We start from the raw sequence: 14,306 nt of genomic DNA, 5'->3' as shown, positions 1-14,306 counted from the left end.
GGCTTCCCCGCTGCTGAATGGCTCCTGCCCGAGGATGGCCCTGTACTCCAGGCCGTGACAGTAGAGCTGCAAACGGCTCCCTGCATGGCCACGGGGCCAGTGACACTGGATTCCTGCAGGCACTGATCTTGAGAGAGGCTGCCATTGATGGATGTTTTTTCGTCCATTTCTGTGTGTTAGGTGAAATCAATATTTACTGGTACCTAACTACGTAAATCAAACCCTGCCAACCCTCCCTAACTGTAAGCACTCCTCACCTCTGCCTGGCAATTTCCACACGCTTGGAATTGTTTTATTCATGCCTGTGCTCCCAAAGATTGCTCTCTTATCTGACAGCGTAGCATCTTTAATTTATTATTGATGGTGATGACTTTTGTTCCTGTGTCAAATTAAGAGAGAAAAATCTCACCATAAACTATTTAAGTGCAGATTGACAAAAGAACTTTATTATTCGAGACAAAAAATTGTTATTTTAGAAATGCTGGAGATAGTCCTTCCCTCCAAGTGACCTAATTATAGCAAAAACTGCTGCATGCTAAATGTGGGTGGTGAAAGAGTGGCAAGAGGGATGTCTTTTCTCTTTTTTTTTTTTTTTTAAGTATGTTACAAATGTTTGGGGGTAAAACATATAAACATTCTACAGCCAGAGACTGAGCATCCTACTGATTAATTTTAAATCAATTATTTTGTTTCACAGCATAGCTGCTGCCCAAATCTCTTTGTACAGAGTGTTTTTGTAGAGACGCACAACAGAAATTTCCCTTGGGTGGCATTCTTCACAAACAGGTTGGAACTATCTTTTTTTTAATGTTCATTCAAAGCAAAACTGTTAGAAAAGTATCACATTATTTTCCAGTAGACAAGTGTCCCAATGACAAAAAACACATTCTTATTGATCTCATCAGAGACCAAGGCCTGAATGGGTAAGGGAACTAAACTACGTTGTCACCACCAGAGAGATTTTTCTCTAGTGTTATGTGGGGAAAGCTTGCCTTGTGGCTTCCAGTGCTATACCTGTTCTGTGGAAGTATGGGCCTTGTCTTCAGAACTGTCCATTGGCAATCATTTATAAGCATTCTATTCACTGCACAAAAAATAATTGTTCCTTCTAGTATATTTTCCTAGTGGGTTGGCTCAGAGAGAGAGCATGAGGAACTTGCCATTACCCTAGGTCTTGAAGTCCTTAGACAGAATCATTCTAGAGAGCTAATGTGGTTCCATTAAAACCTATCCTCCAGGAATTCTTGCAAGCCACGAAGGCTGTGGTTATACAGCAAAGAAAAATCCACAGAAGGCCCGTGCCAGCCGACTGGGGTTGGGGCTCTGCGGCTATTTCATTGCTGTGTATACTAATGGGCGTGGAGTGGGAGGGTCCCAGAGCTCGGGTTCCCACCCAAGCCCGGAAATCTACACAGCAATGAAACAGCCCTGCAAGCCCAAGTCAGCTGGCATGGGCCAGCCACGGATTTTTTTTTTTTTTTGCCATGTAGACATGACGCTCTCCATATCCAGTGTATGGTATTCCAGGGTTTGATTGATGGTACGCTGTAGTTAGTGAGACTAGACTACTTCTACTGCCATTCAGACTCTTATATGGATTTTTAGCTGAATTTATGTAGCCATCAGAGAGAGTTGTGTTTGACCTTTGCAACCCAGATCCCAGGACCTGATAAAAGTCTGAGCACATCCTAGGTTTTTCTAATAGAACATTCACAAGTGGGTTGCACACTCTGTTGCTTCTGAGGCAGAGCACATTGCACACAGCAGGGGCTCCTGGTTGCATTCCTTCATTTCCCACCTGCACCCTTCACAGTTCTCTCTGTGCCACCCTCCCTTCATCCCACTATTTCAGGAACCCCCTGCAAGTAGTTGGTGGCAAATTGCGAACACAGTACAGAGGTAGATTCGGTTAATAAACATATTAACTGACAGTGTTTTTGTTTCCTAGGCATGTGAAAGCTGGAACCGAACTCACCTGGGATTATGGTTATGAAGCTGGAAGCATGCCAGAGACAGAGATCTCCTGTCAGTGTGGGGTTCAGAAGTGCAGGAAAAAAATATTATAGAAAAATGTTTACAACTACCCCCACGTCCATGTAAATTTGAAATTCACTTGCAAAGGACTATACTTTGTGCAGCAGAATTACAATTCTCCAGTGGACTCATACAAGCCTGTGCGCTAGACTAATTTAATCCCTTCCAAGTAAGGGGCCGGTGCTGATGAGATGTGTGAATCTGATTATTTTTAAATGTGCCACTGCTTGCTTTTTCGTCTGTAGCAGAAGAAATGTGTTTGTCATAAGCAAAAGCATAAAACTGTACCTAGGCTATTTCTTTGCTCTGGGCTTGTTTTTTCTCATTCAAAAATGGAAGTGAGTGGCATTGTAGCTAATAAGATGTAAAGCAATGTTTATACAGCAGCCTCAGTCCTTTGGGTTTTTTTATTTTTAATTGATTGGAACTTGACTTCTGGAGAAAATATGGAAAGACCTGCTGTGTTTGACTGCTTGTAGCATCTTCTACAGCTTATTTAGTACAAGCTGTAGTCTATTATGAGTCATAAGTATGAAACAAGCCAGGCCTATGCACCTTCCCTTAGGCATCAGGGAATAACTTATGGTCTGAGTACTTTAGCTCTGAGTCAGCTCTCAGCACCACATGCCTTTGAGCCAGAATTGCTTGTTGCTGTAGAGCACAACAATATATGTAATAATTTTCAACTAATGACTTGCAGGAAGCTTTAGAGTAGCAGCCGTGTTAGTCTGTATCCGCAAAAAGAACAGGAGTACTTGTGGCATCTTAGAGACTAACAAATTTATTAGAGCATAAGTTTTCGTGGGCTACAGCCCACTTCATCGGATGCATAGAATGGAACATATATTTAGAAGATAGATATACACATACAGATAAGTTGGAAGTTGCCATACAAACTGCGAGAGGCTAATTAGTTAAGATGAGCTATTATCAGCAGGAGAAAAAAGCTTTTGTAGTGATAATCAAGATGGCCCATTTAGACAGTTGACAAAAAGGTGTGAGGATACTTAACATGGGGAAATAGATTCAATATGTATAATGACCCAGCCACTCCCAGTCTCTATTCAAACCCAAGTTAATGGTGTCTGGTTTGCATATTAATTCAAGCTCAGCAGTTTCTCGTTGGAGTCTGGTTTTGAAGCTTTGTGTTGCAAAATTGCCACCTTTAAGTCTGTTACTGAGTGGCCAGAGAGGTTGAAGCATTCTCCTACCGGTTTTTGAATGTTATGATTCCTGTTGTCAGATTTGTGTCCATTTATTCTTTTGCCTTGAGACTGTCCGGTTTGGCCAATGTACATGGCAGAGGGGCATTGCTGGCACATGATGGCATATATCACATTGGTAGATGTGCAGGTGAACAAGCCCCTGATGGTGTAGCTAATGTGATAGGTCCTATGATGGTGTCACTTGAATAAATATGTGGACAGAGTTGGCATCGGGCTTTGTGCAAGGATAGGTTCCTGGGTTAGAGTTTTTTGTTGTGTGGTTGCTGGAGAGTGTTTGCTTCAGGTTGTAGGGCTGTCTGTAAGCGAGGACTGGTCTGTCTCCCAAGATCTGTGAGAGTGAGGGATCATTTTTCAGGATAGGTTGTAAATCTTTGATGCACTGGAGAGGTTTTAGTTGGGGGCTGAAGGTGACCGCTAGTGCCATTCCGTTATTTTCTGTATCCTCACACTTTCTTGTCAACTGTCTAAATGGGCCATCTTGATTATGACTACAGAAGTTTTTTTCTCCTGCTGATAATAGCTCATCTTAATTAATTAGCCTCTCACAGTTTGTGTGGCAACTTCCAATTTATCTGTATGTATGTGTATATATATATATATATCTTCTTACTATATGTTCCATTCTATGCATCCGATGAAGTGGGCTGTAGTTCACGAAAGCTTATGCTCAAATAAATTTGTTAGTCTCTAAGGTGCCACAAGTACTCCTGTTCTTTTTGCAGGAAGCTGTTCCTGGTCCAGGGGAAGTTCAGGGTTTTCAGTGTTGTGTGAATTCTTGCCACAGTTTGCTCTTAAACTGTGCACAAAAAAAGTCGTAAGAATCTGGCGATTTAAAAACGGGTCATTTGTGGGACCTGCTCTATCTCGGTAGTCCCTTGACTGAATGACCCCAAATTTGCAACACACGCTGTTCCCCAGCTCCTGATACTGCACATACTTTTTCAAGGTAGCCTGCCTATGCCATCTGGATTTTACAGCAAATTGAAAATGCAGCTGTAAACAGAAACTCCATTGCAAGTTAACTTATTGTGTGTGGCTAGGTGCCATTCCATAACCCTACAGTGACCAACCGGGGCATTGGCTGTGGTGCTCAAGAAGGGGAGAGAGGTTCTGTTGGAAACCATTGTCCCTAAATTTGAAATAGAATGTTTTTCAAAAGTTATAGTTACAGCAGTGAGACACTTTACTATAGTACGTAAAGTAAAACTCAGTGGGGTATCAAGACCTACATAGTTTCTGAAGATGAGGAAAAAAATAAATCCCCTAATTACAGCTATCCTATGAGGAAAAGTCTAACAGAAAATCCTGTAATGAAAAAGGCATCTTCAAAGATAACCTTCCTAAGAGGGATATTTGCCTATAGACTTGTAAAAAAGCTTCTTTCAAGTTGAAAGGGACAACTTTACACCAGTCGCATGATGTTGCTAATACTAACCCGAAGTGGACTGTATTTAGGTAAAGACAGCTGCGACTAATAAAGTAGCTAGAACATCACGAGGCAGTTACAAGCGGAGAATAAAGATTCTCCTGTTTCTGCTAGCCAGTCCACTATACAAAAAAAAGCTACGAGGAGTAAAAAACCCACGTCTTCAGATACATCTGAAGATGTGGGGCTTTTTACCCACGAAAGCTTATGCCCAAATAAATCTGTTAGTGTTTAAGGTGCCACCGAACTCCTCGTTTTTGTGGATACAGACTAACACAGCTACCCTCTGATAAAAAAAAAATTGCTGTTTGATTTCCTGCCTATGGTGTGAAGAATGCAGAAGGCTGGCACAAGAGTAGACTATGAGACTCATATTAGATTAATGAATGTGGAGAGAAGTCATTTAAATTAAAATGGTTGGGAATGGGTATATTTGGACAGTATGTGTCATGGACAGTTTTTTAGTGAGTGCTTTTGTGATATTCACCAAGCTATACAGGAAGGAGGATGAGCTTGTTGTCCTCTCCCTCAATCCATTGAGGGGGCTTCATTTACGTAAGGTTTCAGAGTAGCAGTTGTGTTAGTCTGTATCCACAAAAAAAGGAGGACTTGTGGTACCTTAGAGACTAACAAATTTATTTGCGCATAAGCTTTTGTGAGCTACAGCTCACTTCATCAGATGCAGTGATGAAGTGAGCTGTAGCTCACGAAAGCTTATGCTCAAATAAATTTGTTAGTCTCTAAGGTGCCACAAGTCCTCCTTTTCTATTTACATAAGGCTGCATATGTTAGACTAAACTATGGTCTACTTAACTCCAGCATGCCAAACAACTTTCAGCTATGTGTCTTGTGTACATAGATAGGAGAACACAAATCACTGATTAGTCTCTTTGCCACGACTGAAAAGTTCACCAATGTGTGTGCAAGTGAAACTCCAGGATAAGGCCCTGGAAATACAAATGATAACATTCTTGTAGGAGAAATGCTAGCTTTCTATTTATTTTTGCTGGGGCAAAAAGGAATACTGATGGATATTGACTAAGCCAAAGCTACTTCAGTGGTTCACCTTGTAGAATTTCTGCCAAATATTCCCTCAGAAATGAGGATTGGGGTGTGGGGGCATTTACTATATGGAGCTCTCATGGCAATGGTAGTGTAGCCATGCCACGGAATAGGCCTTTCTAGATGGGTTTCAGGTGTGGGTAGGCAGATGGAGCCTGGCTCTGTAGGGGGTTTTGGGAAGGAATGTCTTTTTCTGGCTGGAGAGCTAACTGGATTGTCAACTCCAAAAGTTAAAAAATCAGAGGATTGGCCCCAAAATAATATGATTTTCTTTTAAAATGTTCTTTGATTTTTGAGTTTCCCATGCCAATCACCAACGTGCAGGTGAGAAGTGTTGCCAATATTCCAGGTTTATAGTGAGTAAGGTGATTTTGGCCCCAGCTAAAGGAGCTCTCACAACTGGAAGCCCAACCCAGATCTGGGCCCCATTGTGCTAGACGCTGTACAAATGCATAGTAAGAGATGGTCCCTGCTCTGAAAGGTTTTACAGTCTAGTGCAAAGCATAGTGGTCAGTTTGACTTGGGATCTAGAATTGGGACTAACCAAACTCATATAGAAGCTACCAAACATTCATTAGATGGAAATAACTTTTTAATCCCTCCTGAAACTGGGCAGAATTGAAGCCAGTTCTCAAAATTGTATCCTCCATACAGTGTGACCTCTTGCACTGTGCATGAAAGGTCATGCTGACTGGACTGTTCTCATGCTGATGGGGGCATTCCAGTAGTACTGGAAATGAAGTGTGTCTGGGACACTTAAATGCCAAGTGGTCTTTGGGGGGGGGGGGGGGGAGTTTGGGAACCCCTGCTATAACTCATTAGCAATGCCCTGAGGCATCAAATCCCCATTGATACTCAAATTACAACTAGATTTCTGGAAAGATAAGTTTATTACATCAAGTTCTGACCTTTTAGCAGCTTATATAAGGATCTGGAAATAAGATTGCCCACACCTTGCTCTCAATTTCAAATACAATCTAAGGGCTTACCTACATGGAGAAATTGATCAGCAGTTATTCCAGAATAACGAATCCACAACAGCTCCCCATGAGGACCCTCTATTCCAGAATAAAATCACTTTTATTCCAAAATAATTAGGCTAGTCTATGCAGGAAAGTATTTTCAGGATAAGCTGCTCTATGTCTACACACACAAGTGCTTTTTTCAAAGTATCTAGTATCTCTAAATTAATCTATTTTAGAAACAGATTAAATATATATTGGAATGATGCAGCCTCATTTTGAATTAACTATTCTGCTTTGAGCAATCATCCCACTGCCATCCCACACTGCACACCTGGGTTGGCCTGTCTGTTTACCTTTGTGGCAGAGACTGTTCCAGGGTCATCTTGACCAGCTCTCACCTCCCTGTTTAAATACTGGCACACAGCCTGGTGTGGCTCTTTGTGATTCCAGCTCATAATCAGTTCACACACTCAGAGTCAGATACTATAGTAGTCAGGCCCTGTGCTTCCACCAGGACCTATAGGGAAGTACTGGACTTTGCTGGCCTGTGGGGATGGGAACATGTCCAGTCCCATCTTCCAGCAGTCATCGGAATGCCAAGACATCTGAGCAGCTAGCAAAGGGAGAGATGGCACTCCTTGGACACACCCCATTGCCACAACAAAGCAAAAGAGCTCTGGTAGGATTATAAACATGCCAGACACATCAACAAGGCCTCTAGCAACAGTCGCACTAGCTGTGCCTTCTATGAGGCACTGGATTGCATTTTTGTCAAGGAGACCCCCACACACCAAACCCTGGCATATGTTGGACAGCACAAAGACTCACCAGCCAACCATAGTCCCTGAATGGGACCCCAAGCAAAAATAAATTGCCCTGGACAGCCAGGATTTCTTCAGCACACAAAATCCCAGGCCAGGGCCAGGGCCAGAGATGGCTCCCATATCCCAAGCCAAGACCCAGCCTGACAGTGCTTGGAAGAGAACCTCTTCCAGTAAGTAATATGTGCTATTCTATAATACAACCATATAGGGGGATTTAAACAACAGCTTTGATCTGGTCACCGCCATGTTATGCTGATAAGGTGTGTGACAGGTATTATCTTTTAGCGACCCAGCTTCCGTTGGTGAGAGAGAGAAACTTTTGAGCTATACAGAGCTCTTCAGCTGTGGGGAATGTTACACAGATGAAAGTTAGGAGTCCCCCTCCGCCTACTCAGCTTTTATTGTATCCCGTTCCCATCCCCCCAGTGTGCTCAAACAGTACCTGGGCTGGAGTATTCAAGTTCTAATCCATTAATTTCTGTGAAATACTGAATCCCACAATCATTGGCCAAATGTGCCAGCCCCCTCCCACACCTCTCCCTTCCTATGCTGCTTAATGCCCTTCCCCTACTGCATGGTAGGTATGTTTACTGAAGCAACAGTTAGAGAAGGAGCACTTTAGCAGACAGTTTATCAATGCCCTGTGCTTTTACCTACCTTTACATTTTAGGAGGTAAATTGCCCAAATTAGGCTAGAGACAGTTCAAAGTGCAGAGATTATAAGGCATTCACAGGTATTTTTAATCACAGCCTCAGCAATAGTTAACCATTTGGGTTCAGAACAGTTATTCCAAAAGTTTATTTTGCCATGCACGTTGTGCTGATCTGCTAGTGTTATTACAGAGAACTTAAGGTAGAAATAGTGCTCTATATTGAAAGGCACACTGCCAGACAATGCAGCTTTCTTGGGGCTGCCCTTCCACTCCTGCACCATCTGGTCTGGGTGGGGGAACCATGCCGGTAAATAACAGCACAGCATAACTTCCTGGTTTGCCCCTTACCATTGTGAACAAGTTCCTTCTCTGCCTTTTACGGATATACCTCAGGATAACATCCTCCACTGTAAGGACAGCCTGCAGAGATGCACATGCAATTACTAATGAGGCCCCTCCTGCTGCTTCTTGCCCACCATCAATCCAGCACCTGTACAGGGATTCCAAACAAAGGAGAACTAAATTGGAAAAGTCTTACCATCTCCAAGCTCACCCAGACTGGGAAAAGGCCAAGGGAACGGCATCATGAAATAAAGGAAAAAGCAACATTTTATCATTGTTGGCACAGATAAACTAGAACGACTTGTGCTCTTTCTCTGCTCTCCTAGCATTCAATACACTACACAAACAGGAACGTTATCATTGTCTGAATGTCTGGAAAATCTCTGGGGGCGCAGAAAGGGGACAAAGGAGGACAAATTTGTGCTCAAAAACTGCATGCCAGCAGAGGGAAAAGACTGAAGAGTGAAAGGGAAGATCTCCTTCACCATGATACATAGGAGAGAGAAGCAGACCAGGAACAGGCTAAAGCACATACACAAAGGAAAGGACATGCAGGCATAGCTACTGGAAATGATACAGACAACTCTGCTGGAGAACACTGTGGCCAACATTCCAACCTACTTAGCCACATCCTGCAGCCCTTTGAGAACATTGCATACTGGGAGCACCCCTCCACTTCCTCAACTACTACACACAAGCCCTTCCTTCATCATACTACATGACATTAAGAACAGCCACAACCCCCCACCTACACGTTTGTGACCCTATCAGCAAAAACATGGTTGCACTCAGGCATGTTTGCCACAGTTCCACTGGTTTTAAGTACAGTATGTTCAATGAAGGTTTTTTTATTATTTACAACTCAGTTTATTATTTATTCGTAACTTGGCTGAAAAATTGCATAAAAGCATTGCACAAAGCATAACTGAGGAAAGCACTCAAGGAGGACAGGTGACTTCCCAGAGTACTGGAGAAGGGCAATCGTGGTACCTATATTTAAACAGGGGAACAAAGAGGACCCAGGGAATTATAGACCCAGTCACAACCTACTTTCCATACCTGGAACAAATTATTAAATAATCAATTTGTACGTACCTAGAGGATAATAGGCTGATAAATAATAGCCAACATGGATTTTTCAAGAACAAATCATGCGAAACTAATCTAATTTCCTTCTTTTGACAGAGTTACTGGCCTAGTGGATAGAGGGAAAACAGATATGATGTATCTAGATTTTAGTAAAGCTTTTGACCCACTCCCACATGACATTCTTGTAAACAAACTGGTGAAATATGGTCTAAATGAAATTAAGAACATACATAAGAACATAAGAATGGCCATACTGGGTCAGACCAAAGGTCCATCCAGCCCAGTATCCTGTCTTTGGGCAGTGGCCAATGCCAGGTGTCCGAGAGGAAGTGAATTTAACAGGTAATGATCAAGTGATCTCTCTCCTGTCATCCATCTCCATCCTCTGACAAACAGAGGCTAGGGACGCCATTCCTTACCCATCCTGGCTAATAGCCATTAATGGACTTAACCTCCATGAATTTATCCAGTTCTCTTTTAAACCCTGTTATAGTCCTAGCCTTCACAACCTCCTCAGGCAAGGAGTTCCACAGGTTGACTGTGTGTTGTGTGAAGAAGAACTTCCTTTTATTTGTTTTAAACCAGCTACCCATTAATTTCATTTGGTGGTCCCTAGTTCTTATATTATGGGAACAAGTAAATAACTTTTCCTTATTCACTTTCTCCTCACTACTCATGATTTTATATACCTCTATCATATCCCCCCTTAGTCTCCTCTTTTCCAAGCTGAAAAGTCCTAACCTCTAATCTCTCCAAACCCCTAATCATTTTAGTTGCCCTTTTCTGAACCTTTTCTAATGCCTGTGTATTTTTTTTTTTTTGAGATGAGGGGACCACATCTGTACACAGTATTCAAGATATGGGCGTACCAGGGGTATATATAAGGGCAATAAGATATTATCCATCTTATTCTCTATCCCTTTTTTAATGATTCCTAACATCCCCTTTACTTTTTTGACTGCCGCTGCACACGGCGTGGACGTCTTCAGAGAACTATCCATGATGACTCCAAGATCTTTCTCCTGATTAGTTGTAGCTAAATTAGCCCACATCATATTGTATGTATAGCTGGGATTATTTTTTTCCAATGTGCATTACTTTACATTTATCCACATTAAATTTCATTTGCCATTTTGTTGCCCAATCACTTAGTTTTGTGAGATCTTTTTGAAGTTCTTCACAGTCTGCTTTGGTCTTAACTATCTTGAGCAGTTTAGTATCATCTGCAATCTTTGCCACCTCACTGTTTACCCCTTTCTCCAGATCATTTATGAACAAGTTGAATAGGACTGGTCCTAGGACTGACCCTTGGGGAACACCACTAGTTACCCCTCTCCATTCTGAAAATTTACCATTTATTCCCACCCTTTGTTCCCTGTCTTTTAACCAGTCCTCAATCCATGAAAGGATCTTCCCTCTTATCCCATGAACACTTAATTTACGTAAAAGCCTTTGGTGAGGGACCTTGTCAAAGGCTTTCTGGAAATCTAAGTACACTATGTCCACCAGATCCCCCTATCCACGTGTTTGTTGACCCCTTCAAAGAACTCTAATAGATTAGTAAAACATGATTTCCCTTTACAGAAACCATGTTTACTTTCACCCAACAATTTATGTTCTTCTATGTGTCTGACAATTTTATTCTTTACTATTGTTTCAACTAATTTGCCTGGTACTGATGTAAAGCCTTACATAAATTAATATAAAGTGGGTACAAAACTGGTTGAAAAATCATACCCAAGGAGTATATATAAATAGTTCACTATCAAATTGTGAAGATGTACCTAGAGGAGTCACATAGGGATCAGTCCTGGGTCCAGTACTATTCAATATTTTAATTAATGACTTGGATAAGCATGTATACTTATAACATTTGCAGGTGAAACCAACTGGGAGGGGTTGCAAGCATGTTGGAGGACAGGGTTAGAATTCGAAAGAACCTTGATCAATTGGAGAATTGGTCTGAAATCAACATGGTGAAATTCAATAGAGACAAGTGCAAAGTGCTACACTTAAGAAAGAAAAATCAAATGCACAAATACAAGATGGGAATAACTGGCTAGGTGCTGAGGGACCTGGGGGTTATAGTGGATCACAACTTGAATATATATGAACCAACTATGTGATGCAGTTGCAAAAAAGGCTAAGATCTTTCTGGGTGGTACCATAACAGGAGTGTTATATGAAAGACATGGGACATAATTATTCTACTCTATTCAGCACTGGTGAGTCTCAACTGGAGTACTGTGTCCAGTTTTGCCACCACACTTTTAAGAAAGGTGTGGACAAATTGGAGAGAATCCAGAGGCGAGCAACAAAAAATTATGAAAGGTTTAGAAAATCTGACCAGTGAGGAAAGTTTAAAAAACTGGGCATGTTTAGTTTTGAGAAAAGACTGAGGGCTGACCAGATAGTCTTCAAATATGTTAAGGGCTACTATAAAGAGAACAGCAACCAATTTTCTCCATGTCCACTGAAGATATGACAGTAGGAATCACAAGACCATTAGGTTCATAGCAGTCTTATGGGAACAAAATTTCCACTTCTCAGTGCAGAAAATAAGCCTGAGTTTCTAAAGATCCCAGAAACATGGACCTTTCCAGACCACTCCACATTAATATTGCTGAAACTTTTAGCAACCAGACCTTGTAGCACCATGGAAAAATACATCTTTTTGTTGATGAACTCCAAGGCCTGTCGTAGGGGCAAAGAATAGGCACTTGGATCTCATCATTGGCCTCAATACAATTCAGGAACCCCAGCCATGCAAATCCATCAATATCCTTCTGTGCATTGCCAAGCTTTATGACTGGGGGTAGCAGAACACACCTCCATGACAACATCCTCGATAGCTGACCTGCCAACACCAAACTGGTTAGCAACTGACCAGTAGTAATCAGGAACGGTGAGCTTCCAGGCAGCAATGATCATGCGCTTCTTCATACTGATGGGGAGCTTTCATATTGGTGTACCACCCCTGCAGCTCCAGCATGAGTGCCGCATAGATTTCAAGGAAAGTGGCCTTTGTCAGCCTGAACTTCTGCTGCCACTGCTTGTCATCCCGGTTGTACGTCACTATCCTATTCCAACAATCAGTGCTAGCTGACCAAGGCCAGAAGGAAAAGTCCACTGAGTAAAGCCCTCCAGGAAAAGTTCATGCAAAAAGTAACTACTAGATTTTGTCTTCCTCATCCCATATCACTGTGGCACTGCCATAGCTATTTCCCAAGTCATCCAAAGCCATCTTGCTGCACAACTGCTATGTGTATTTATAACCATCAGGATAGTGGTGCTCAGCAGTATTGCCTCCACACTGCGTGACAGCAGTTTGAAAATGGCACTGGCTTGCAAAAGCCAGATGAATGATGGGATGACAGGAGAAGAATGACAGGAATTTGTTTGTTTGACCTGTTCTGCTAATTGGGTCTACAAATGTACTCTAACTGTGAGTTCAATGGTAATAAGTGAATATAAGATCATAAGATGTCACAGTAACCTATAATAAAAATGTTAATGGGAACAGGGGCAAGAAAACTAGACTGAAAAATCGAATTAGTCCAAACAAAGAAGCCTATTGCTATAACCCAAGGACTGTGCTGAGATCATCCTTGGTAAACAAAATGTGGGTCTAGAAATTAATGAACTGGTGTGTTGGAAACTAGGCCTAATTGTAGACAAATTAATGAGGGGATGGACTATATCACCCACCACTCCCTTTTTGGGTCCTTAAAGAAAGAGACTTGGGGTGGGAGGGAAAATAAGACGACGGAGGCTACTGAAGGAAGCCTCACCATCTCCTGGGACCCAGGGCCTTTGTCATTCTACTCCTGAGAGATGTCCTGACTAGACTAGGCCAGAGAGGGATCCAGATGATATCGCCACCTCTATCAGCTCCAGCTGAACCCCAGACACCACTTGGCACGAAATGGGATCAGACTTTAACAAGAGTAAAAACAACAGTTCCAGTCCAACGCCCATGGGTGGCGGGTATAATAGGCCAGGGAAGCCTTAGCCTTCCCCGGCGCTGCTGCCGACCCGCTGCCGGACACCTGGGCTGCAGTGGCCCTGCCCCTTCCCCAAACCCCCAACACCTGCTGCTGCTGCCTGTGCCTACCGTGTCTCCTCCACTCCACTCCCACCTCCGGAGGTCCCTGCTGCTCACTGCGTCCCTCCTCCTCCGGTATGGGGGAATGAGGAGGGACGTGGAGAGCCAGCGGCAGGCGGGGGAGTGAAGAGGCTTGACAGGGCACTGGGGTTGACGGTTTGGCTGGGATGGGGGGCCTTCAGGGGCAAGGGGGCCCAGTGCTTGGGGGGGCCAGCCTGGCACTGGGGACCAGGAGCTCGGCCAGGGGAGGGCCTTCAGGGGCACGGGGGGGGCGCGGTGGCTTGGCCTGGCTCTTGGGGTGCAAGCGGCTTGGCTGGAGGGCTTTCGGGGTGGGAGGCGTCAGCTCAGCCCAGTGCTGGGGCTGGGCTGGCACTCGGGGAGGCCAGTGGCTCAGCTGGGGGGCTGGTGGCTCGGCCTGGCGCTGGGGCCAGCCCGGCACTTGAGGGGATTGGCGGCTTGGCCCAGCACTGGGGGGTGGGGGGGGGAGACCTCAGCTGGGGAGGCCATCAGGGGCAGGGGGGCTGGCGGCTCAGCCTGGCGTTACTGTGGGGGGGGCAGCAACTCAGCCTGGCACAGGGGC

The 14,306-nt window shown here is 43.5% G+C and overlaps 1 protein-coding gene across 1 annotated transcript in view; it reads left to right on the top strand.

Moving 5' to 3' along the window:
- The window catches only part of SETDB2 (SET domain bifurcated histone lysine methyltransferase 2), a 96,705-nt gene that overhangs the window by 39,381 nt on the left and 43,018 nt on the right, over window positions 1–14,306 (top strand). Inside the window, exons 16-17 of the mRNA XM_073339182.1 lie at window positions 698–786; window positions 1,949–2,061. Coding sequence (XP_073195283.1) covers window positions 698–786; window positions 1,949–2,061 — 202 coding nt within the window. The remainder of the gene's footprint in view (window positions 1–697; window positions 787–1,948; window positions 2,062–14,306) is intronic.

Source organism: Lepidochelys kempii, chromosome 1, assembly GCF_965140265.1.
Source record: "Lepidochelys kempii isolate rLepKem1 chromosome 1, rLepKem1.hap2, whole genome shotgun sequence".
Classification (NCBI taxonomy): Eukaryota; Metazoa; Chordata; order Testudines; family Cheloniidae; genus Lepidochelys; species Lepidochelys kempii.
Note: the sequence above shows the minus strand (reverse complement) of the source record. Positions and strands in the feature narration are given on the sequence as shown.